General features: G+C 45.4%; 1 protein-coding gene across 2 annotated transcripts in view; it reads right to left on the bottom strand.

Annotated features, from left to right (window-relative positions):
• The window catches only part of Npas2 (neuronal PAS domain protein 2), a 164,628-nt gene that overhangs the window by 86,894 nt on the left and 50,327 nt on the right, over window positions 1–27,407 (bottom strand). For both annotated transcript variants that reach the window (XM_029482993.1, XM_021158035.2), the window contains exon 2: window positions 13,179–13,235. In XM_029482993.1, coding sequence (XP_029338853.1) covers window positions 13,179–13,210 — 32 coding nt within the window. In that variant the 5' untranslated portion in view covers window positions 13,211–13,235. The remainder of the gene's footprint in view (window positions 1–13,178; window positions 13,236–27,407) is intronic.

Here is a 27,407-nt window from a genome sequence, read left to right as displayed (position 1 = left end):
GTAGATTGTACTCAGTCACTTCTAATACTGGATCGTCTTGCATCCCTTAGGTACATTGTACTTGATTGTGACTTTACTACTCACACACACACACACACACAGAGACAGAGAGAGAGAGAGAGAGAGAGAGAGAGAGACAGAGACAGAGACAGAGAGACAGAGAGACAGAGAGACAGAGAGAGGAGAATTACCAGTGCTGTGTGTTTGCCTTGTGTTGTTTGGAGAGACAAGGTCTTTTCATGTAGTTCATGTTGGTCTCACACACAATCCTCCCACCTCAGCTCCTGAGTGCTGACGTCACAGGTATGAACTACAACACCCAGCTGGCTCACCAACATTTTCCTTCTTTTTTTTTTTTTTTTTATGACAGGGTCTTTCTGTATACCTTGACCGTCCTGGAACTCCCTCTGTAGACCAGGCTGGCCTCGAACTCAGAGATCCATCGGACTCTGCCTCCCAAGTGCTGGGAAGGTGTGTACTACCACATTTATTTTTTTTTTTTTAAGTTGAGGAATGTTCTGTCTGAATTCACAAGGGACATGGTCTCTGGTTTATTTTCTCATTTACCAGTTGAGGTAATGCTGCCCTTCTAAAATGAGCTGGAGTGTGTTTCCTCCTCTCTTCGTTTCTGCAGAGCACTGCATACAGAGGGAGGGATTTCTTCCTTCGATATTTGGCAGAATTCAGAATTCATCAATTAAACCATCTGGATCTGGGTTTTATAGTTTCCATTTGTAACTTCAAATCAATGCACCAGCAAACTCTTCCGGCTCTCTTATCAACTGTGCGAATATGGTTGCTTGTGGTTATTAAATTAATGCTCCATCTCATCTGAATTTACATGGACACAGCTGGTCACAGAACTCCCTTATGACCTTTTTAATGTCAAAAGGCTGTGTAGCGGTGTGTCTTCTCTTGTTCTCATTACTGGCGATTCTTGTCTCAATCTCAATGCCAATTTGCTTGATTCTTTAAAAAAAAAAATCTCCTCTCTGCTTAGCCAATTTTTTTTGTCTTCCTTTTTATTTGTTTTATTTTTCAATGTTGTCGTCGACCTATGCTGTTCTTCTCTTTGACAATAAGAACTTACTGTATACACCTGGAAGGCTTAGAACTCACTATGTGATCAGGTTGGCCTTGAACTCACAGTGGTCTGCTTTCCTTTCCCTTTCCAGTGCTGTGATTGAAAGCATGGCCACCATGGCTGGCTATGTTTATTCTATGAATTAATTTTGTTCTTCTATTTCTCTTCTTACGTTCTCTCCCCTTCATTCCCCACCCCTGCTCTCTGCTCTCTGGGTACACAGGACAGAAATCAACACCAGGAGTTCTCCTTAATTGCTCTCCTCCTTAACTTCTGAGACAGAGCCTCTCGCTAACCAGAGAGCTTATTGGTTCAAGGCTGGCCAGTGAGATGCACGAAGCCATCTATTTTGGCTCCTGACCTCCTAGTGATGGATACCTGGCTTTTACATGGGTGCTAGGGTCAGGGTTCTGAACTCAACTTCTCATGTTTGTACAATAGGCGCTTTATTAACTGAGCTGCTTCCCAGCCCTTGATTCTGTCTGCCTGCCTGTCTGTCTGTCTGGCTCTCTCTCTCTCTGTTTGTGGCTGTCTGTCTGAATATGAATTTGAGCATGTGTGTGCAGTACCCGAGATGGTCAGAAGATCCCGCAGAAATAGAGTCACGAGCAGTTGTGAGTCCCCCAATGTGGGTGCTAGGAATTGAGCATAAGTCCTCCACAACAGCAGCGTCATAACGGATGAGCCATTTTTCCAGGCCCCACTGTTATGAAGGGAGTTTGGATGTGGCTCTAGGGTTCTGCAGGGTTCTCTCTGTGCGCTCAGCAGCCCACAGCACGCAGCCCCTGGAAGGCATTTTCCATTTCATTCAGTTGACATGGTCTCCAATACTCTTTGAGACATCCTTTTTGATCCGTGGGTTCCTTGGAAGTTTGTTTTTTAATTTCTAAGCTCCAGAGATTATCTTTCCTGAAAAAATTTTTTTTCTGTTCCTAATTTAATTTTGCTTCATTTGGATTTCTCAACGCTTGTTTCATGAAGCGACATTTGGTCTCTCTTGGTACGTGTTCAATAGGTACTTGAAAATCGGGTTCCGATGATACTGCTGTGTGGGGTGTTCTAGAAATGTCAATCAGCTTAGCATCCCCACTGCACTTCGGCTCACTGGCTCAGGACGGAGAGCAGCACAGCAAAATCTCCCATTGATTCTTCAGGCTGGGTTGCACAGGCTTGGATGCGCTTGCTTTTCAGTGTGTATAGATATCCATTGCGTGATGATAACAATAGAATTGTTATCTTTTCTCGGTGAATTGATCTTTTACCTCTATGCAATGTCACTCTGTCTCTCTAGTAATATTTCATGTGCTAACATAATTTGATATCACTGTTTAAAATTACTGTCTGTATCATATATATGTGTATATATATATATATATATATACATATGTAATTTTCCGTTTTATTTCTAACCTACTTATAGGATCAGGTTTGTGGGTAAGTGTCATGTGATAGCATGCAACTAGGCTTGCTTTTTTTTTTTTTATCATTCTGCTTGATAGCAAGACTCAGTTACCAAAGATGTCTCATGCTCTGGACATGGGACTTAGAAAAATCAAGCTGGTATTGACCTGGAAGCTTTCTCTTGCTGACTAGAGTTCATTATGCCAGGAGTGAGAAAAGCTATCCATGGTCTTACAGAGTTGTGAACTGTCAGAGCTACAGTAACACCCAACCTGGCAAGGCATACCTATGGGTACAGCCATGTCCTCATGAATATTATCGGGGTAACCAACCACTCCACAGAAGGAAACTCATGCCTGGTACTGAAAATCTCACCAGAACCCTAGGGCTGGGAGCTCACAGGCTCCAGGGGCGACCTCCTTGCGACCTTCTCTGTAAGAGAACTTTTTGCTTTGCTTTTGCTAAACCACCACTGGATCAAGCTGTCTTCTAAAAATGTATCTTTATACCCATAGATTTCTGCAGCTATCTGTCTGTCTTTGTGTGGTGGACGGTTAATACAAAGATCCACAATGGGTCCAAGTGCAGAGAATGGGTGTCTGGGGAGCGATCAGGCATGGATGGAACAACTGTATCACAGCACTTGTGCCAAGGCTCAGGAAACATTGCAGAAGTGGAGGGAGAAAGGTTGGAAGAGCCAGAGGAGGCACCGCCACAAGTACAGGCTAACATTAGTGGGGGAGGGGCATATGAGCCACAAATCCTCAGTGAGGAGCTGTTGGTAGCTGATGACTACTAGGTAAAGAGAGTTAGGTTTCTTTAGGGATATTGTGCTGCGTAGTTTTATGTCAACTCAACACAAGCTAAAGTCATCTGGAAGGAAGGAACCTCAATAAAGAAATGCTTCCAGAAGATGGATGGGGTTGTAGGCAAGCCTGTAGGGCATTTTCTTAGTGACCAGTGGGAGAAGCCCAGCCCATTGTGGGTGAGGCCATCTGGGCTGGTGGTCCCAGGTTCCATATGAGAGCAGGCAGAGCAAGCCAGTAAACAGTGCCCCTCGATGTTTTCATTTAAATTCTTGTCCTAACTTCTTTCAGTGATGAACAGCTATATAGAAGTGTAAGCCAAATAAGCCCTCTCTTCCTCAAATTGCTCTTTGGAGATGGTGTTTCACTGCAGCAATAGAAACTCTAACTAAGACAAGTGTAATTGCTGGTAGGCTGAACAACGTTTCAGTAAATGGACCCGCATGAGTGCGTATATTGGTAACACTAACTGGACTCAATGGGTTATAAAAGTAATAAGAAAGCATGAAGTAGGAAGGGGACAAGGGGAAGGGGTCATGAAGAACTGAGGAATAGGGCTGAATATGAGCAAAAGTGTACACATTGTGTGAAATTATCAAAGATTACATAAAATATGCTACTACTACTACTACGACTACGACTACGACTACTACTACTAAAGTGGACCTGGAGAGATGGGTCACTGGTTCCAAGAGTGTGTCAGGTATGGCAGAGTGAGTTTGGGTCTCAGTGCCCATGTATTCAGGCAGCTCACAAATGCCTGTGGGTCCAGCGCCAGAGAATCTGATGCCTCTGACTTCCACCAGAACATGCACTCTGTGCTCAGACCCGACACAGACATATACCCCTAATTAGAAGTCAGTAAATCTAAAACCCCATTATGACAATCTGTGTCATATTTAGATACTTTATATTCAATGTATTTGTGTGCCTGTGTGCATGTGTGTGTGCTTGCTTCTGTCCCCACCCCACCCCCCTCTCCTCTCTCTGTGTGTACATGTGTGCGTGAGCATCCATGTTTGGGTTTAAGATATCATTCTACAATCTGTTTTCTGTTTGTTCACTCTTTCTTTTTGGTTGTTGTTCCTGCTTGTCTTTTCTATCTTCTTTTGAATTATATACTCATCTAACTTTCCTTCATATTTCTCTGTAACATGTGTAGCAAAAATTCTAGGGATTGTACAATAGAAACTTAACTTTTCAGCACCTGTTTAGTGCATGTGAAATTTTACTCTGTGTATTTCTCTTTATTGCTTTCTCGGTATACAGTGTATCTACAGTGTATCTACAGTGTATCTTTTTAAGTCCTCTGCATACAGATGCTACCCACTAATAAGCTCAGAGGAAATGCTGCTTTAACATGTCACATATCATTCTCTCTCTCCAGTAAGCTGCCATTTCCATCCTTTATCCCCCATACTTGTCTCTGTCTGGCATTATTTCCTTCCTGTTGGTGACACTTTAGCAGCTCTTCCCTAGTGGTTCTCCTTCCTGACAGCCTGGTCTCATTTCTTGGATGTCATCTTCTCTTAGTGTCATCCCTGAAAGACATTTTCCTTGGGTGTAGCATTTGGGATAAACAGTTTTCCTTTGACACTTAAACAATGGTGTGCCACGTCTAGACTCTTCTGTGGTTTCTGGTGAGAACTCCACACTGCTTTTCAGGGCAGTCCCATGCGGCTAGTCTTGGATTCCAGTTCTAGGGTCATTTTACTCCTCCCAAGAACTCTATCCAGTACTTCGGTTCCCAGTACCCCTTTTTCATTCTTTTGTTTAAAAGTTGGCTCCTTGTTTATTCTACTCTGCCTTATACCTCCTATGCTGATATCTGTATTTGGGGCCAAGCAGTATGAAACAGAGAGGGTGAGAAAGCCATCAGGGTTCCAGCTCCTCGATAGCTCCTCTGACTGGAGAAGAGGCTCCTGTTTGTCAGCACCCTGTGCATTCCCATAGCTCCTGCTACTACTGCAGCCACCACAGAGAAATGCCTTAATGGTGGGAAGAAATGGGATGAGAACAGGAAAGCTCAGGTATCCATCCCGTCACTGCACCCAAGCATCAGGAGACCCCGTTGGGTTAGAAATCCTCTCTGTCCTTGAAACCCACTTCTGGGTCTGGGTCTGCACTGAATCTAGGACAGGGAAACCTGGGGGGCAAACAAAGCTGAACCTAATGCCAAGGCTTCCAAAAGAGATACCTCCTCAGTCTGGCATGGTAATTGCCTTTTGCAGACCTTAAAGAGCTGGCCCACGCATTTGACCAGGTCTACAGCCATGCTCAATGTGATGGATGTGATGGACACCTGAGAAGAATTGACTATGCCTCACTGGAGATCCAGAACCCTCAACATATTTTTTGTTTTGTTTTGTTTTGTTTTGTTTTGTTTTTTCGAGACAGGGTTTCTCTGTATAGCCCTGGCTGTCCTGGAACTCACTTTGTACACCAGGCTGGCCTCAAACTCCGAAATCCTCCTGCCTCTGCCTCCTGAGCACTGGGATTAAAGGTGTGCACCACCACTCCCGGCTACCCTCAACACATTTTTATAAAGAGAGTCTATAAAAGACCCATGGGAATCAAAGGTGGGGGATCAAAGAATTGGGGAGCCTGACATTGGAGACTTTGAAGGCCTTCTTGAAGGGGTGACTTTGTCAGTCGTCTTGGGAGACTCTTAGGAAACACATTTCTGGTGGCTTTTGCACTAAGAGATGGGGAGATAAGCCAAGCATTCCTGTCTTTCCATGGCATTTCTGTGACAATTTGGTTTATAATACGTCACTAGTAAGCAGCCACGATCTATGAACACATCAGTTCGCTGGATTTATAACCTCAGATCTAGGTTAGGTTTTAACCCTGTGAGATGTGTGGCATTGCTTCAACCCCTGACATTTTGGGGTCTTTGTACAGGAACATATCAAGAATAGTTAATGCTAAGCAGGGTATGGTGGTATTGATTTGACCATTTGGGCAATGGTGGCTGGAGGACACGGAGTTCAGAGTCATCCTTGGCTACATGAGTTTGAGGAAGCCAGCCTGTGCTACATGAGACCTTTCCTCAAGAAGAATAAAACAAACAGCAAGAATAGTTAATTTCTAAAATATAGATGTATCCATGTGTTTTAATATCTTGAATACCTTCCAAGAGACCAAACTTTTGCAGACCTCACAAGTGAGTTAATAGAATGTCCTGAGATCATCCAAGACAATGCACTTAACCTGTTAACCTACTGTGTGTGTACTCAGCCTATTTAAGTGTAACTTGCCTTTCAGAGAGCGATGTAATCAGCCTCACTGTGCCTTGGATTTTCTGTGCAATCAGCTTATAATGCAGCGCTTTAATCTTAACTTAGGTACCCTTCCAGGCCCCTGATCCAGAATCATTTATATGTGCCGCGGTGTGTTGTGGTAATGATTTGCTTAATTCAGCCAACAGGTTAAAAGCAACTTGAAACAAATGTCCCATAAATGTGGGGGATAACATGTGGATATAGGTTGGTAGTGTCTGTTGGTAGTTTTGAGAGCGATTCTGGGTCAGTTGGGATTAGTAAAGGAACTTCTTTCCTCACAAAAATCTTCTGAGGCCTTGAAAAGTAAGTCTGCCTTCATCTCCTGTTCTGTGCATTATGTACTATTCGATGAATACAGCACAACGCCGTTTGTTAAGGACAGGCAACCCAGACTTATACTGCCAGGCAAAAAGGACATTAAGCATCCAAAATAGGCAATGCAGATGGGTCAGAACAGCAAACTAGATGGATGGAAGACTTGGGGGAAAATTAAAATTTGTGCTCCTTCTTGGTAAATTATTCTAAGATCTGTCTCTCTTTCTCTCCTCCTCCTTCCTCCCTCTCCCCTTTCTCTCCTTCCTTCTTCCTCCCCCTCTTCCATTCCTTTATGGTTATCAACACACTTATCCTTCAAGTTTTGTCTATATTGAGATATTCTGCCCCATTTTGCCTGTCTAACAGCTTCCTGTTACACGCAGTCTTCCAGATACAAGTTCTATAAGCTGAGAAAACTCAATTTGTATAGAAAGCATTTTGGAAATAGACTCAGCTCTCTTTCCGAGGCTCCACAGACCCTGAAACCGAGTGTGTGTGTGTGTGTGTGTGTGTGTGTGTGTGTGTGTGTGCGTGCGTGTGTGCAGGTGTGGATTACAGCTGCAGAAGGAGACTAAATTATTTTGTTTGCTTTTTTGTTTTGTTTTGTTTAGAATTGAAAGATATCAATTAGGTATTCACAGGCAACTCCCAAAGATGGAACTGGACATGCAATGTTCAAAAGAATGAAATAAATTTGAAACATTTCTCACATTAATACTGTCCTGTCCATGAAAGATGAGCTTTTTGGAAGAGTGAACTGAACATGTTCATCAATATTAACTAAAATCTTGTGAACGGTCCTACTAAAGCTAGATCAAATACTAGGGAAAACTTAATAGTAAATGTACTCAAATATTAAACGTGGCCATCTGGGGCTTGGTGGGGTTTGGCTTAGTGGATAAGGTTGCTATGGAAACACAGGGACTTGAGTCTGGATCCCCAGCACCTTTATAAAAGGCAGTGAACACCTGTGAACCCAGTGCTGGGAGGGAGAGACAGGAGGATGTCTGGGACTTGATCAGTGAGCTCTAAGTTCAGTGAGAGACACTGCCTCACAAAGTAAGATGAAGAACTATAAGAAGACATCTATTGCTAACCTCTGGCCTCCGTATGCAAGCATACACAGGTGTACATACATATGCATATATACACGACTATGTACACATACATAAATAAAATCTAAGGGCAGTCATCTAAGTAGTGGCATTGTAAGTGATTTTTAAATACTTCAATGTTTTTCAAATGCTGCCTTTATAGCCTTCCTAGATACAGAAAGGGTTGCAATTAAGTCAATGTGTCTGCTGCAAAGACAATGTGGGTCAAAGGGCCTTCTATTCAGAGTTATTTATGGAAATGGGAAAGTACATGGTCAGAACAGCTGATTTTGGTTTTGCTGTATTTTTTTTTTCCTAGATTAAGATTTAATGGCAGCACTGTAGGTAAATGAACAACTCTTGCTTGCTAGATGATGTTTTAGCATCTTTAATGGCATTGTCTAAACTTGTTTTGGGGAGCATTTCTAGAGGTTACTCCCCCCAAACACATTTTGGGTAACTCAAACACAAAGAAAGGCCCACTGAAGGTCAGCATGGTTGCCATGATTTGCTACCCAGGGCCCCGTGGCTGACACAAGCTGCATTCTGTAACTCGGGCTGTATCTCACAGGCCTAAGCAGTTTGTGGAAGATGCTATGTAGGTTTTAGGGCAGACAAGTCCATGTGGGACAAGATGGGTCAGGTCACTGCCACCTGGGGCAAAGTTTAAGAATTCACCGTGACTTCTCTGCAGGTTTGGCTGGCAATCCGGAGTGGCTTCGGGGCCATTTCTTCCCTCCTGAGATGGTACAGTGACATTTTTCCTCTTAACTACCATTTTCAGAAATATCGTCTGGGTCCCAATGGGAAGCTGGCCTAATTTCATAGTGACTCTTAGTTAACACTCACACAGGCCTCATTTAACTTGGGTCTGGTCTTTAGCAGCTTGTCACTAAAATGCTGAAGGGATGGATGGCCTTGCCCAAAGAAAGATGCTCTGTTCAAGAAGGTGGACTTCTGGCCACCCTTGATTAGTTGGCCACTTATTGAGTTCACTGAGCTTGCTTTTAAATAAATTATTCTTTACCTCAGATGCCCTCAGAGAGATTCTGGGTTTCCCTGAGCCAAGACAGCCCCAGGTTTCCAAATTTTACAGGCACACATTTCTGATGACATTCCTCTTTAGTCAAAAGAACAGAACCCAGCAAGGTAGGAGATGAAAGACGCCAGAGGAGGGAGCCCCCTTCCCCACTCTGCTGTTACTGGGCCATGGGAAGAATTAGCATTCTGCCTGCAAGCACAGCTCCACTTTCCCCTTTGTTTTGAGGACAGAATCACTCATCTGGAAATTACAGGGTAATATTAATGAATCCCGTGTCCCGTTACCGCCCTGTTCTTGTGATGCCTGCTGCTTCTGCCTTAATCACCATCCAAACAAATAGAGGAAGCCTCAACGATGGCTGTCATTTTTACCCCACGATGGGATGTATGATGAGATACATAAAACCAAGTCCAAAGCCTAGGATGGAAAATCACAGCAAAATTAGCATCCGAGATCCAACGGCAGCAATAGCCCAGAGTTCAGGGTTGGGCTCTTGTGTTCTGCCTGATTCCTGTAGGCATGGTACTCTGCAAGCCTATGTGGACTCAGACTCTTCCATGCTGGCTACAACCTTCTGCCTGTGAGACTTTCCATTCAAACCTATGTTAATTATGGCCAAAGGAACCATGTCAATGAAACAAGACCAGCCTGTGCAAAGCAGTTGGTGAAAAGGCGGAGCTCACACATCTGGTTGCTCTCCTGGCTTTGTCTCACTGACTGTGGGCTCTGGTTTCTCCTTTATTACTATTTCCATGATTGCTCCCCATCATGTGTGCTTGGAAGGAGGGATAATGCTATGTGTCTTCTTCCCCAGCATTCTGTTGCTTACTGTATAACTCAGTTAATGAAAATGAGAAGATCTGTCTTATTTTGGGTTTTACTGCCGTGAACAGACACCATGACCAAAGCAACTCTTATCAAGGAAATCATTTAATTGGACCTGGCTTACAGCTTCAGAAGTTCAGTCAATTATCATGATAGTGAGAAACATGGCAGTGTTCCAGGAGACATTAGTTGAAGAAGGAGCTGAGTTCTACATCTTGTTCCAAAGGCAACTAGGAGAAGACTGTTTTCCAAGCAGCTAGGAGGAGGCTCTCAAAGCCTGCCCCTACAGTGACACACTTCCTTTAACAAGGCCACATCTCCTAATAGTGCCACTCTCTGGGCCAAGCATATTGAAACACATGAGTCTATGGGAGCCAAACCTAGTCAAACTGGTCCTAGTCATTGGGCCATGTCCTTCTCTTCCACCTGGGAACTGAGAAGAAACAACATACCTGGGAATGACTGGCCCTTTCCCTCACAAATGGCTATCTCAGTGTAGTGGAGGGTCCAGAGTTCTTGCTTATCCAGTTTGAATGCCTTCCCCTTGCCCAAACCATGCTGAGTCTAAGGACTAGGGATTAAAGAATAAACAAGAGTTCAGCTCACATTTCAGATCTGGCAATCCCTCTACTGTGAACCCTGAACCAGCTAATCTTTCTGGACATTCTTGAATTTCTTGAATAAGATGCAATAAAGCCATCACCTCTCCCCCTCCTCTCACCTCAACCAAATGCCTGGACTTACAGAAGCAACTTCCTAGTCAAGTGAAAGAGGAGACCAGGAATTTCTTCAACCCCAGGACAGAGGATGAAGGGAACATCCACTGTTCATTAGCAACATGCGAAGCAAAAACAGTTGCATGATGCAGAAAAGCTGTAGATTCTCGGGGTCTTTGAGCAAAGCAACAGCCAGCACTTGTTGCCCCGCCCCTTGAGCACAAAGCAAAGCGAAGGGAGCAGCTTCTACTTGAGTGTGAGAGGAGGCCAGGTGTATTGAGATTTGATCCCCGTGGCTACTGGTGGGCTGCAAAATCCCAGGTCCTACGGTTTCTCTACTGTAATGTAGGAACAGTAATAGCCCACTGTACAGGGATTCCAGGAGAATGGGAGAAGATCTGTGGCAAAACCACGCCTCTGCTAGAGTACAAGGCAAACCTTAATCATCTGCTGCAAAGCAGCCCCAGTATCCCCACACCTGGGACAAAGACAAAAACACATTCTTAGAATATCTCTGTGTCATTAAAAGAACCCCAAATCCCAGAATTGTCATTACAATCGAGTTCATTCATTTACTTGTTGGAGGGCCACAAATGGACTTTGCAAACCTTACAACTTGTGACCTACGGGGTTGCAAAGCATTTCCAGAGGAGGCTGAGAGTCCTAGGACCAGGTGAAGGGCCCAGCACTTGTTGCTTCTGAATAAGCTCAAGAGCAAAGTTTGGAGCTGTGACGAAAGGATGGACCATCTAGAGACTGACATATCCGGAGATCCATCCCATAATCAGCTTCCAAACGCTGACACCATTGCATACACTAGCAAGATTTTGCTGAAAGGACCCAGATAGAGCTGTCTCTTGTGAGACTATGCTGGGGCCTAGCAAACACAGAAGTGGATGTTCACAGTCAGCTATTGGATGGATCACAGGGCCCCCAATGGAGGAGCTAGAGAAAGTACCCAAGGAGCTAAAGGGATCTGCAACCCTATAGGTGGAACAACAATATGAACTAACCAGTACCCCGGAGCTTGTGTCTCTAGCTGCATATATATCAGAAGATGGCCTAGTCAGTCATCATTGGAAAGAGAAGCCCATTAGTCATGCAAACTTTATATGCCTCAGTACAGGGGAATGCCAGGGCCAAGAAGTGGGATTGGGTGGGGGAGCATGTGGGGGACTTTTGGGATAGCATTGGAAATGTAAATGAAATAAATACCCAATAAAAAAAGAAAAAAGAAAAAAAAAAGCTAATCAGTCTCATTGTTGACTGTTTCTGCAGATGCTTGTGCATATAAAAGAGTGGAGATAAACATCAACTAACCTCATGTGTGTGAGATTTAGGTTCTTCCCTGAGTCCTGACTGCCTCAGAACAAGTAAAATATGTTCAACGGCGATGCCTGGCCCACCCCTTCCTGCTCCTCACTCTGACCACATCGAAGCTGCCAGTCAACACACTGACCTTTTGCTAATATAAATACAAGGAGAGGTTCAAACAGTCCAGACTCCCTCATTCTTGTAGCTTCAGACTGAGAAACTTTGTGAGTGGCTGTGGACTGGTGTCTCTCATGGCTTTTTCCTCATGGGACAGTTGCTCTTGAGGCCACACAAGGGGCGATTCTCTGGGGACTCAACTACTTGCAAGTCAATCATGAAGTTGAGGGACGTAGGTATGTGTTTCATCTCTACAGGCTCATGAGGGGAACTACAGTAGAGCACAGAGTACCTGCTCCATATGATGTAGAAAAGATCTGAATGAGATCAGAGGGGAGGGGCTTGTTTGTGGGCCTGTAACAAATATTCCGCTGACTAGCCTTTCATGTTTCTCTCTACTGCTGCCCTGTCCCTTGTACCCCAATGGTCTGTAGCATGCCCTGTCACTCATCAGCTGTGCATTCCTGTGGGGACTGAGTTCACTTATTCACCCCTGCTTTCTTGGTTCACCAAGCTTTGCACAGTGATTGCCCACTTGGGTGGGTTGTGTCACGTTGATGACCACTTTTGACCTTCGACCCCAACTTCATGACTACCTTGAACACAGTAGGTATTCAGTGAATACCCTTAAAGGAATAAACACAGGTAGGGTTGTAGGTGCTTCAACATAATGACTACCAGGCTAGTAAATCCCGACTGTTTAACCATGGTACAAGGAGTCATGATGCTGCTACTACACAGATGAAGAAACTGAGCTAATATAAAGGCAGTGCTTAGCCACTGCCCACTCAGTAACAACTGAATGTGGACAGAGGAATAGTGGGATAATGATAATGCTTGTGCTGTCCACAGTCAGGCAGCACCCCAACACCACCCCCAGAGCTTGAACACGGGCCTGTGTGGCTCCCATCAGCCTGTCTCGCCAAGCAGCACCTGTCTTGTAAAAGCAGAAACTGGAGGCCTCTGAATGGTGACCATTGTCAACAGGGTAGCACATAGGCACACTAAAAACACAGACTTCTTGCCAAGTCTCACACAACGACAACTTCACTGGTGAGGTGCAAATCTTAAAGCTACTGTGAAATGTTTCAGGGAGCTGCACCCACAGCTGCCCACCATGTTGAGTTTAATAGCGTGGAAATGTCTCATGCACCGTGAGGCAGGCGCAGTCTTCACTTACCTCTTCGCTCTATCCTTCTCATCTTCGTCCATTAGAGTTTCTATGCAGTCTTTCCTGCTAAATAAAACAGAAAAAAGAATCTGATGAGAGTGGTCTGCTTCTCGATCTTTCTTACAGGTTTTGATGGTTGTCACTATGTTGGACTTATCTAACATGCACACCTCAACCCAGTGATTCTTGACCTTACAGGTCACAGCAGCCTGTTGTGTGCCCAAAATGTACTGAGGATTCCAAAGTTCTTGTCCATGTGAGTTTAAGCAGACATGTTTGGATTCAAGCATCCATGCCATTAGGGATCAGGTACAGGCACGTCTAACCTAACAGGGCAGCACACTGTTGGAATAACACGCTTTGGGACCACACAACCAAATGACACTGCAATAAATTCTTAGGATCGTGCTGGGGAGATGGCTCAAGTGTTTATTATGCAAGTGTGAGGATCTGAGTTCGGGATCTAGCATTCAAGAATATGGTAGTGTGTCTCTAAACCCAACACTGGGGAGCACAGGGAAGTGGATAGAGACTCACTGGATAGCCAGTCTAGCTGAGACACTGAGCTCCAGGTTCACTGAAGGACCTTATGGTGGCAGGAAGGGGGATAACAATAGAGGAAAGCTGTATCAACCTCTGTCCTCCAGATGTGCCTAATAGGCACATACACCCACCCACACATGTGCACCTACATATAACACACACACCTCATAATGTTTCAGGTATTTTTACGACTTTTGTCTTAGACCATATTGACAGATGCCTGTGAGTTGAAAGGTATTATCAGAGTGATGTTGAAGTAGCTTCTTGAAAAATCCATTGTAGTCTTGGAGAATGAGTCTTTTTTTTTTAATTTTTTTAAAATAAAGCAAACAATCATTATTTTTCAAAACCAGATCTAGGTGTTTCCTGGTCACATGTTGAGAATTGTCCCAGGGCCCCTTCTCAATGAAACTGTGTCTCCATCTCAAACTGGACACTAGCAAGCTGCTCTTGCTGGATGCTCATGATGTCCTAGGGATGCTGCACTTGGCTTGGTTCATCCCAAGATACAAACCCTCTATCTAACATGTGACCAGGAGGACTCAGCCCCACAGAAGTGTGATCCATAGTCCTTCCTTAAAGCTCATGGATGAAGAAGATTACTCAATAGTCCAGGAATGTTCATGTATTTCCCAAGTCCCCAGGACCTAATTCACCCCAGCCTCACCCTCATCTTGTGTTCCTCACCAGACTTCTAAACTCCATACTTGGCAAATGTACCAGCAACTACTCTGCGCCTTTGAAGTTTTACATAAAATTTTTACTGAGGTGGCTTTCATGACCCAGAGCAAAGGAAAGAAACCCTGTAGCAATGGGCTTAGCCCCATGGCCCTTTCGGGTGGATTTAGGGGTAGATCCATGGGGAACTCCATTTATCATCTGATGTTTGTATCACATTAACACATGCTTCATGCCTGCATGTGTGTGCATTAGACACTCTCCAGATAGAATCTCCTCAACACTTGATGGTGAAAGATCCTGGGGGAAATTCACTCAGTGATGTCCTACTTGGGTTCTGTCCTGCCAAGGACAATGGCAGTGGGGAGTGTCCAGGGTAGGATTGTAGGTCCACTAACTGTATCTACAGAACTCCTGTATCTATGGGAGGGATGAGACACTTAGGGTACTAGATCCTAACTGCATGATACACCACAAACTAGGCATCCAATGGTGACTAACAGCTGTTCTTTTTCTGAGCGTATAGCTCTTTGAATTCACAAAGCTCCAGTGGCTTACGCTAATTTCTTCTCTCACTTCTCTCTCCCAAGTCCTTGATACCAGTTCTCTGGTTGGTGAAACAAAGCTAGTCAAACTGCTCCCCTTAAAAATGTAATGTCTGCTCAGGAATCCCAGTGGTCCTCCTATTCCCAAGGCTTTGTCATCTCTGTTACTTCCCATGCCTCTCCTACATATTACTTTCTTACTATAAAAACTGCAGTGAAGTACACGTAGTGAATCATGGCACTGTGAGTATTTGTGAGTGAATTGTAGTGCAACCACCTCCACCATCCATCAGCAGAACTCCAATCCTCCTCAAAACTAAAGCTGAAAACTAATGGCCATGCTCATGTCAACTGCATACACTATGGCCATGTTCATGCCAACTGTACACATTATGGTCATGCTCATGTCAACTGCACACATTCACTCATGGGTACTTGGAGAGGAAGATCCAGAGATCAAGTGGCCTCCTCTAGCATTGTGTTGTCACTATGACTCATCCTGTGGATGAGTGCATTGATAATAAGGCTACAGTACTTATTAACTTGTTTTTAATTGCTTTATTTAGTCCCAGTCTCTAGTCCCTTCACCGTGTATGTGTGTGTGTGTGCACGAGCACCACAGTGCACATGTGGAAGTCAGAGGACAAATTTCAGGAGTTGGTTCTTTCCTTCAACTATGTGAGTCTTGGGTTAGAATATAGGTTGTCGGATTTGGTAACAAGAGCCATTACTCAGTAGGCCTGATGAACTTACTTTTAACGTCAACACACTGATATCAACACCCCTGAATGTACGCTCAGTGGTGGGCTGGCTAGATGCCTGGGTACTTCCTGTTCTAATTTTTTGAGGAAGAGCCACACTGCTTCCTGTGTTGGCACAAAGCCTTCTTTCCCCAACATCTGCTTCCACACTTGCCATCTTCTGGTTTTTGACCACGGTCTTACCTGGATTGAAGGGCTAAGGGGCTATCTCATACTTTCAGACCATGTTTCTTTAATGATCAGTGACATTCAACATTCTTCCCAATACCTCCCAATCAGCCATTTGTCCTCCTTAAGTCTGGGAAGGACATTATCTTAAGTGGCATAAACCAGACTCAGAAAGAAGAGCATGTGAGCCCAGTCATATGTGGGATCTAAAATAGTGAATGTCGGAGCAGCAGCAAGGGTTCTGTCCTACATCTCAGGGAAAGTCAGTCAGCCGTCCAGCTGGAACCCTGGCTCTGCCTCTGCTAATGTGATCTCACACACAGCACGTGTGAAGAAGCCCCAGCCCTACTTTCCCATCTGCGAAGTGGAGACAGCAGCAGGGCCTCCCTTTCTGTGCTTAGTAGGTGAGATTAGCAAATCCACAAGAAATTCCAGCATAGTCCCTGGCACAAACAAACCATTAAAACTCCAGTCACTATTACTCCCAGTATCAGTAACGATCTTAGAGCGTTAGCAGTGGGAGGTGGTGCCATGGGTGAGGGGGTCCTTGGGGGAAAGATTATCGTCTTCACCTATTAATGGTGTGTGTGTGTGTGTGTGTGTGTGTGTGTGTGTGTGTGTGTGTGTGTACACATGGAGGGGAGCCTCTGTTAATGATAGCAGGGACCCAGGGACACATCATAGGATGTTTCAAGGCTGGGAAGAAGTGAAAGATGAAATGGAACTCGTGGGAATGCAATAAACAGGGGAGGAAATGACAGAAGACATGTTTTACACAGCAAGGCTCCAAATAACATTTATATGACCCAGGTGAAACTTCCGCCCTGAGGACTCTGGAACATTCTTTCTTTCAGCCACTTATTTATTACCCAGTGGATTAGAACTTTGGCTCTGAGTCATTGGGGACTGGAAAAGGAGAGAGGGTGACAGTTTTCTGGTGCTACACACATTTGCCTTTGGAGCACACAGTGAGGCAGACAGGTGACAGGGTCTGCCTGGGGCTAGCAGCTGACAGCTGGGTCTCCAGATGAGACCAAATGCAATGTATGTGGAAATGAGGTAAGACACTAGGAAAATTAAAGAGATGTAGAGTCTTTGAGTTAGGTAGCTAGTTAGATATAACCAGGGACCAAGGCACCGGGCTCTGATTGCTGATCAAAAGAATGGTGCCTCAATGTACCTCAGGCCCAGGGTGAGCTCATGAGAGTCCCGACTGCTCAGAAAGTCATTAGATTATTAATTAGCCTGTGGCTTTATGGTAAAGAACAGATATCAGTATACCCTCCCTTTAGAGTTAATCCAAATCAAATTCCCAGTAAAGCTTTCTTGTTCTGGATTCTTTTGCTTCTTTGTTTGTTTTGTTTTAAGTTCCTTTTATTGATGACAGACCAAGAGCAGGCACGAGTTTCTTGGTGCCCAAGATCAGGAGGACGGCTGAGTTTGTGTTTGTTTTGTTTTTGTTATTTATTTATGTCTTCATTCTTCTCTCATACATTACATCCTGACTATGGGCTCCCTTCCCTTCCCTCCTCCCAGTCCCCTCCCTACCTGCCCTCTCTCTGATATCCACCCCTCCTTCATTTTCCTTCAGAAAAGAGCAGTCCTCCCAAGGACATCGTCTGAACATGATACAATAAACTACAATAAGAGCAGGCACAAACCCTCGTATCAAGACTAGGTGAGGCAATCCAGCGGGATGAAAAGGGTCCCAAGAGCAGGCAAAGAGTGAGAGACACTTCCCCGCCCCCACTTTAGAACACCAAGGTACACAACCATCACACACATGCAGAGGATCTGGCTCAGACCCATACAGGCTCCCCGACTGTCGGTTCAGTCTCTGTGAGCCCCCTACGAGCCTTGCTCAGCTGATTGTGTGGGCTGTGTGCTACTGATGGCTCCTACAATTGTTGAGATTCTTAAGGATAAGCATAAACTCTGCCTAAAGTTAGACCAATACAGTGGTCTCTGGCTATCATCTGTACTCCTCTGTTAGAGACTTTTCCTCACTGGCCACTCTCTCACCCTGAGAGCATTTCTGCACTCTTTCATAGACCCTGTTTGTGCAATATCTACTCCGTTTGTCCCAGCCAACTCATTACAACAGAGATTATAAGACCCTGCAGCCGAGTAGAGATGGTCGGGATCCTGGTAATGCACACGAAGTCTCCCACCTTCTGAGGGCTAAGTGTTGCAGAGTAGTGAAGAGATTTTTCCGGAAAGTCCGCCCGCCACAAAGACAGTGTCAATTCTTCTATTAGAATATGCTCAGGTAAAGAAATTAAAAAACAATAAGCCATGTTATGGCCGAGATACATATGACCTCTGGGCTTAACCTGTGCCCCTCATCTATAACACCTGCAATTCCCTGAGAACCTCACAAACAAGTGTATGCACTTTATTTAGAGTCAAAACACATCTTATTCCCTCGTGACCCAGAAGAGGAAGGATTCCTCCAACCTTTGTGATCAAGGATTTTTCTTATTAGCCTGTAATCCTGTCCAAGTCACGGGCCTGTGATCTTATTTATTTAAACAAAAAGAAATCCTTATAAATCCTTTAAAACGAAGCCACGGGAACAGTATTTTTTTTTTTAATTAAAGCTGGTTTTGGTAGCTGGTAAATAGTTTCGGAGCAAACTCTGTAGTCTTTGTGTGACTGCTTAACACTCACTGCTGTGTTCAACCAGGCACTGACCACATATACAGCTGTGTTCCAATAAAACTTTATTTACTAAAGTAGGCTGAGGGTCAAGCAGTGTGTGCCGGTGGTAAATTATCACTAGAGCCGTTTTGAACTTTCTGTAGCGTCTTTATAGGCCCAGTGCATCGCTCTGTGTCATCATGAGTGTTCCGTGAAATGACCGCCTTAAGCCTATTGTGCTGCAAGGCCGATGTTTTCACAAAATAAAACCGTGATGTTTTCAAATTGGCTGGGAGGTGGTTTGAATTACGGGTCCCAAGTTAGCTGGAAAATCCCAATTCTCCTCCTACCAAACCAACAGAACATGGTGAATTTAGTTTGTTCAAAGGAAGAAAAACAAAACTCGGAAAACAAGAACAAGTTGAAATCAAAACAGGGGACACTAAGCACACACATGTCCCCACTGGCTGGGTTATCTCTCGTGAACAGTGAATGTACCTTCTGTCCTGCCAGGAGGCCCTGATGAGGGGCTTCAGGTCGGGAGATGGACAGCATTTTTTTCTCATTATTTTTTCTGTTATAAAAAGGCTTTGAAGGACAGGTGCTAATGAACTGGAGATGTTCCCCCCTCATCATTTGGGGGAAAGTAGGAAGTGACTTCTACCTTGCGATTCTTCCTCGACAAGCAATAGCCTTTTGGATTGCCTGTGATTCATTCACTGGGGGGGGGGGGGGGGGAGCAGGTTTATTTTTCTAAAGGAAATGGGCAATAAAAAACCAGAGAGGCAGCAGCTGCCTCCACAATCCCTAGCTTCCCTTCAATTATGGAATTCTCAAGTTCTGGCACATTCCCCAATTGGGGAAGAGCCAGTCTGACAGATTTGATCGCAACTCTGGTCAAATCCAGCGCTGGCCACAAGAAGCCACATCTCAAGAGCTTTTCCCATGGCTTCACAGAGAGCCCAGGGTGAGCCCATGACCAGACCCCCACAGAGCTCCCCCGACTACCAGAAACTCTGCCATAAGCAAGGCCAAGGCTGAGGCTTCATCTGCCTTTGTGACTCCGGTTTTTCTTTTATAGTCGCCTTCTTCCAAGGGCATGGTGACTCATTGTTCAGGGAAATGATGACATAGTTCATGACGGAATGAATGGAGAAAGCTAGAAAATGTGTTATTAAGTCAACTCACAATGATATCTTTGGTCAGACAAGCGTTTCCAACCTACAAATGGCTGCAGTATCTGGGCAGAAGGACCATTGTAACAGTCCACAAGGTTCCTGTAATCTTTGTCACCCACTTCTCCATCCCTGAAGATTCCCTCTGGGCGGCCCCTTTTACGAGAGTTCAAGCCACTCTGTGGTCCGTCCTGAGTGACAGTATGTGGCCAGGGTGTGGACAATGGATGCCTAGTGAAATCAGTAAGAGGGGCAGGAGGCTTATGAGTCACCCTTGTGGCTGAGTCACACACAGTCTTTGTTGGGAGCCACTGCCAAAGACAAACCCAAAGGATCTGTGTGTGGTGTGGGGCCCTGTTTCTCTCTCCAGGTAGCTGTGTTCCAGAAGATCCCTCTGAGTCTGGAAAACGTCATCCTAATTGGGTTTAAGGCTTCGAAGGGAGCAAACGAGAAACAAGATGTTCTCGGGCACAGGAATCAAACTAGTTTGGACACTGGGGTATGGTGATGGGGATTAACATCAGAGTTTCCTATAACGTTTAACCAAGACGTGGGATGTTTCACGTGAACCACTGGCTGGTGGAGGCAGGAGAGTTAGTGTGAGTGTGAGCTGGATTTAGGTTTGAATGCCTTCAACCTCTTCTCCTCTAGTCTTGTGGTGGCTTTTGCTGGATCCCGGGTCTGATGATTTCATCAGTAACTGATGTGGCTACGACTTGCTTTCCACAGTCAAGAGGACACACCACTAGGATCCTCTCCTCTCCTATAAGACAGTGGCTAGAAACAGGCTATCTGGAATCCAGTCCGGTCTATCTGATGCCACACACCAAGATGGACCGAGCATCAGCAGTTAGTACTGATTCCCCCTCCTCCTCCTCTTCCTTGCCACACCTTTACTTCTTTCATTTAGAGTTTAGGTACTGTCTTGTCTGCCTGAACACTGCCCACTGCCTCTGATCACATCAGGTCTGAGCAGAGCTCCCAGGCTACAGGAAGCTCACGAGGGGAGTATCTGAGGCAGCATCAGCATCAGCAGCAAGAGGTTTTCTTGCTTCACAGGACTGTGATTTGTTATACTTCCTTTTAAAAGGTATCCATGAGGTTAAATCTCCCTGTCTGTCCTCAGTTGGCTCTCGTACAGTTCAGCTGAGCACATAAGGGCTGGCTGGCACAGCTTTGTTCAAAGGTCCTGGCCATGAGAAAACAGGGTGTGTCAGGAACTCTCGGGTCAATTTGTGTGGTTAGCTACTCCTTGTCTCTTGGCCTGCTGTCATGAAGGAACTGAAATTGTACCTACAGTCCTATCCAGATATCCTCAAGGCTCTGGCCCCTCACAAGGTCCTTCTTATTCGGCCCTGCACAGTTTAGTGTAGTGGTTCCTAGCAGGCTAGGAAACAACTATGGCTGCCCTGCTTCTCTCCTGACCACAACAAGACCATTTTTGCTATGCTTCCCTATGGCCGAGTGTGAAGTAAGCCTGGCCTGGACCTAGGCATGGCTGGCCAGGGGAGAGGCCCAGCATCCACTGTGAGGGTTTGCAGCAGGACAAAGGCTTTCTTTTTCCTCCCTCCACCTCCTCCATGTGTATATGTGCAAGTGTTCTTGACCTTGCATACACAGCAGAGGCCAGAGGTCAAAGTCAGCGAGTGTATACCGCAGCATGCGTGTGGAAGTTGGAGGGCCACTTTGGGAGTTAGCGCTCTCCTTCCACTATGGATCTTAGGGATTGAACCCAGGCTGCTAGGCTTGGGTGGGCAAGTGTTTTTATTGCTGAACCACCTCCTTTTCCTTCCAGCTTACCGTGCGTGAGGCAGGATCTCTCACTGAACCTGGAGTTGACTGATTGGCTAGGCTGGCTGGCCAGCAAGGTCTGGGGCTCTACCTAGCTCTGCCTCCCCCCACCCCCACCCTGTCCCTCAAATGCTGAGGTTCAGGTCCTCATTCATGAGATGAATGCACTTTTGCTTACAAAATCCTCTTAGCCCTGGCAGGTTTCAGAACCAGAAGTCTTGGGCCCAGGATACCTTTCTCAAGGCTCATGGCTATATATGAACATATGTTCTGGTGAGACCAGCCATGGCTAAAGCTCTGGTTTAGCTTATGGTTTTCATACGTATCAGCTTATTTAAGCATAGCCATCAGATCCTGACTCTAATTCAACCAGAGCAACCAAGAGACGGTGTTCTAGGCCCATGGACCGCGATCTGACATAATTTGGGCTAGAAATAGAAGAAGCAAGCATGCGTGTGTGGAGTGAAGGAGGGATGAGATATACATCAATCAACACAGCCCCATAGTTCAGGAGACAGAGATCATGTTGTAGTGCCCAAAGCCCTGATTGACAAGCTGTCAATCTTCGAGTGTCGCTCCCATCATCCTCTGCCGGACCTCTGTCTCTGGCATCTCTAAATCTCCCTTTCCTTGGCATTAGACACCCAAGACCCTTTTACTTGGTGGCAACCCCTCAAGGACAGGACATTTCCTGCCCTCTAGGAGGCTCAACAAGCAGCTGAGGCTCATAGTGCTCAGGGAAGGTGTCCGCAGGTTGTAGCTAACATGTTGGAATCTGTCTTTAAAACTGTGGGAGAAAAGCCCAGCTTTTGGTTACCAGCAAGAATGGGTCCTAACACAGGGCTGCTGGGACACAGGCTGAATGTGGGGCAAGGGAGACCCTACGACTAGATCCATGTTCCAGCTTCCCTGAGGTGCCTGGAGGTAGTCCTTTAGACATAACAAATTCAGACACCCCAGAGACAGCTGTCTGCACTGGTCGGAAGGCAACTTACTCTGCCTGGTGCCTCGGAGCAAGGCCAGACAGGCTTAGTCTGATGTGGGCAAACAGCAAAAGTGGGTCAACATAACAGCCCTGCTCATCCATAGGCATGAACCATGAGGAAGGAAGGCCTGCTCCAGGTCTAGCCTGAGCAGCTTGGGGTGGCCTCTAGGTGGCAGACGGGGGACCATGGGAGAGCACCTGGAAAGAGTTTTTAGGGAGATCTGACTCCTTCTTGTGGGCACCTGCATTTACTTCCACAGGACACACACACACACACACACACACACACACACACACACACTCATCCCTTTAGCTTAGACAAACATATACACATAACTAAAACAAACAAACAAACAAACAAAACCCCAAGTCTTAGAAACAAAAGGCAAAACTAAAGCACAGAAAAACAGCTCAGATCGTAGGCTCCACCAAGGCTCTGATTTGTCACTAAAGACAAACCAACCACCTGACAGGCACAGAGGTAACTGTGACACTTTACATCGACTGCTGGGAAGCAGATGCTGTCTCTCAGGTCTCCAGCTTCCACTGCTGTCCTCTGACAACCAACCCGGAGGCCACTGGAATAACTGCTGCCGTACAGGGGTGGGGACTGATTTTGTTAAGGATTGCCAGGACTGGAGGGGACAGACACCTCATGAGGGAGGGGTCAGGACCCTCTCCTGTTTCCATAGCTGCACTGGGCTACAGCATATGGACCGAAAGTTCTGGCTGAGGCTGTAGCTCAGTGTAGGACATTTGCCTACTAACAAGGCCCTGGGTTGGATTCCTAGTACGTCAAGTAAATATACAGAAAGGCCACCTCCAGGCTTTTCTGTCTAGAAGTTGGACAAAGTACCAGAAAGTGAAGGAAACTGATCAGAGGCCAAGTGTCTTAGTCAAGGTTTTACTGCTGTGAACAGACACCATGATCAAGGCAACTCAACATTTAATTGGGGCTGGCTTATAGGTTTAGAGGTTCAGTTCACTATCACCAAGGCCAGAGCATGGCAGCATCCAGGCAGGCAGAGTGCAGGAGGATCTGAGAGTTCTACATCTTCATCTGAAGGCTGCTAGGAGAAGACTCGTTCCCAGGCAGCTGTGCCTAGGGTTTCAAAGCCCAGGTCCAGAACTACATACCTTCTTCAACAAGGCCACACCTATTCCAACAAGGTCACACCTTCAAATAGTGCTACTCCCTGGGCCAAGCATATACAAACCAGCACACTAGGTGAGCTGACCTACTTCCAGGAACAGGTGTTTGAGTCAGTAGGTCCCAGAAGGTTCTAGGACACATCTGCACCAAGGCTAGTATTCATATCTCCCCCAGAGAAGGCTGGAATGTCATCCTCAGCAAACGGGGCGAATGAGAGTCAGCCTGAGGCTCCTGAGAGAGAGAGAGTTCAGAGCAAAGCGGCAGCGGACATGTTTGTAAGAGACTTTCCTAATGCAGGACGTGGCTTTTCCTGAATTTCATTCCATACAGACGCGCTGATAAAGATTCCGTGTCTATCATCCCTTGGGAAGCGTTCAACTAGGAATATCCAGGACTTTGGGAATATCCTCCCAACCTCTTTAAGGAAATTTATCTTATGCAAAATTTTTTCTTTGACTTTTTTTTCTTTACAGAACTGAAGGCCACAGTGTGTCTGTCCTCCCCTCCTTCTTTCTTTCCAGCCTTTCTTTCTAACTTCTTCCCTTGACCTATACTTTTGAATGTATTTAGCAGATGATAAACAGACTCTACACCGACAGAGAGGCCAGGATTCACCCTTCTGTTCAAATGGCTTTCTAGCCATCTGTGTGACCCGAGGCAAGTTACTAACTGTCTCTGCTCCCTCTCCTGCCTGCCTGGGGGCTGTGGAACCCAAGAACACAACCACTTGGGGGCATCTGCAATGGAAAGCTAGTGAAGGGTGGGTCACCATTTTTGGCAAAACCATTCTGGAGGGTGTTCGTGTGGCTTTACTGAAAGCACTAAAACCTAGTCCCTGATCAGCCACAGTTACCTTACTTCTAAACTTCCAAGGTCACCAGCCACTGAGAAGGCTGCAAAGTGAGTCCTTTTAAAGGTACCTTGCTGTCACAGGGTTGCTAGACCAGGGAAGTCAGCTGGCATGCAAGCAGTTTCCTGAAGAGCTGGTGGTAAACGTTTCTCTGAGCTGAATCACACTTTGAATGTGTGAGTGGCTCGGAGCCACTAGCTGGGGGAGCTCCGAGTCCCGCCCACCCTCACTAATGAGCCTTCTGCCTTGCAAAATCCCTCACTGCTAATTAGTCTGCTTAACAAAGTAACAAAGTAGCACACACCTGGTCTCTAGGCAACAAGGGAGCGGTGCATTCTCTTTTTCTGTTTTTGTTTTTGATTTTTTTTTTTCAAACTTGGAGAAAATTGCTATAAGATGAGAGAAGATGTTTTGAATTACTTTTTTTTTAATTTTAAGAAAGACTCTTTCAAATATGCGTAGCTATGTTATAAGACGTCAAGTTGGCAAATACAGAAGTGGATGCTCACAGTCATCTATAAGATGGAACACAGGGCCCCCAATGGAGGAACTAGAGAAAGTACCCAAGGAGATGAAGGAGTCTGCAACCCTATAGGTGGAACAACAATATGAACTAACCAGTACCCCCAGAGCTCCTGTCTAGCTGCATATGTATCAGAAGAAGGCCTAGTCAGCCATCATTGGGAGGAGAGGCCCCTTGGTCTTGCAAACTTTATATGCCCCAGTACAGGGGAACGGAACGCCAGGGCCAAGAAGCGGGAGTGAGTGGGTAGGGGAGCAGGGAGGAGGGGGGGTATAGGGAACTTTTGGGATAGCATTTGAAATTTGAAATGTATATAAAGAAAATATCTAATTTAAAAAAGAAGACGTCAAGCATTAAGCGCTGTTAGAACTGAAGATACACCATTCCTATCTGCAACTCCGGGCATTTAATGCACTGAGAGAATGATTTTGTTCTCTCAGATAATGCTGCCCTTACTGAGTTACCTAAGCTGTAGGAGCTGCCCAGTGTGTCAGTACCCTTCTTTATCTCTGCCTGAGTCGGACCTCTCTGCCCAGAAAGTGATGAACCTCCAAGCTCACAGAAAGCACCCAGGTTCTTTAGAACAGGCAGAACTCTCTCTGATGTTATTAAAAAAAAAAAAAACAGAACTAAATTTCAGTTTTCACAAACCTGCTTGAAAGAAAAATAAACTGGAAAGTAAACAAAATGTTTGATGTCTGGCCAGCTCTTCTTATTGTTTTGGGGGGAAGAAATATCATGTAGGCACACACTGTAATTCATTCATTTTGTTACGAGTAGAAAGACAAGAGATGTTAAGGCTATTTCTTTTTTGTTAAGCAGTCAGGTTCTCTTTCCCTCACCCCCATATGTGTACGTGTGCAGTACTTTTTAATACAGACTGGTAGTGGGAAGTATTACATCGTTCCTAAGCCCTTCTGAGTATGTTATAGGTCAGGATGAAGACTCTCTCCAACATCTGTCAGAGTTGATTGACATTTGGTTTCATGGTCATCTGTGCTGGTTTTCCCTCTTCTCCATCTCCCACTCCACTGGTATTCCATTTGTGAGTCTCCCATCATGCGGTTTAAGTTGTTTACTCTACGTTGCCTAGAAACACAAACGAAGCTGGAATGACCCTAGTCTGGCTTCCTATGGTGAGAGCTGCCTCTGCTCCCAACCCTGCAAGCCTGTGGAGGGCACAGAAAGACTGATTTTCGCCTTTACCATCCTGATCACAAGGGAGACCTTATTAAGAAAGTCTTCAAATACACTGCCGGGCAACAAGAAGAGTCGTCTTATAGCAAGACCAAGACTCCAAGAGGCAAGAAGAAAGAAGACAGTGTCACATCTGTGAGGTTGGGGTGCACAGCTTGCATGCTCCTCCACTGGCTGCCTCTTTTCTTGATTATAGAAAACAAATGACCTTATCTCCTAAGGACACTACTTTCTGATGCCCTTACAACTTCTTTCATGGCATGGCCAAGAGAAGGAGATTATAAATTGTTTTAGTTAACAAAACAAAACCAAAGAACCTGTAGGCTGCATTCCGACAAAGAAAAAGGAAACAAACTCAGGAAGACAAACGAGTATAGATATATAAATGAGAGGTTTCATACAGCAAGCAGCATGCAAAGTGCTCCCATGGATACGCAGTTGTGGTAGTTACGAAAACCCAGAGTGTAAAATCAGGGTCAAGGTCTCTCAGGCTCCTGCCCTTGGAGGACTCCTAAGGAGGAGGGTGAGAAGAGGGGAGCCCAAGGTGCTCCCACAGAAGCAGATGTTGTTTCTGTCTCTCATTTCTTTCCACAAAAGCACGAAGGCTTCAGGCCCATGTGCCTCCCTGCCCAGGGTGAAAGGGACGCAAGTCAATGATGAGGTATAATCTGCCATGGAAGATTGGATACGAATGCTTGTGACATCTCTGAGGAGCATCAGGGGAATTGTTGGCCTCCTGTGAACAGTTTCCTTGGTTTGGAGCAATGGCAAGTAACTTCTGTAAACTGTAACACACTGCAAATGCTGTTGGAGGGGGTGTACATCAGTGCAGCCACTGTGAAAATCAGTGAAAATATAAGTTTCTGGAAATGCTAAGGCGAGTCATGTGAACCGCTTATACCACTCCTGAGCATAGAAGTCAGGGTAGCAAAGAGATACCCACATGCTCATGTTTACTGGTATTCTGTTCACAATAGCGGAGGGATGAGAGCAGCGGTCTATCAACAGGTAAGGGCCATGGTGTACGCACAATGAAGTCTCACTCAGCCTTAAAGAAGGACAAAGCATGCCATTCGGGCAAGTGGATGTAACCGGATATGGTTGTGCTAAGTGAAGTGAGCTCTACCCCAAACGAGGAATACGAGGAATACGACATCCGTTCTCATACGTGGAGTCTATGTGAAAAGCCAAAGACACGGAATATTTGTAAACTGGAAGACAGATGAGAA

The sequence above is a fragment of the Mus caroli genome, chromosome 1 (assembly GCF_900094665.2).
Source record: "Mus caroli chromosome 1, CAROLI_EIJ_v1.1, whole genome shotgun sequence".
Lineage (NCBI taxonomy): Eukaryota > Metazoa > Chordata > Mammalia > Rodentia > Muridae > Mus > Mus caroli.
This window is presented reverse-complemented; position numbering and strand designations above follow the sequence as displayed.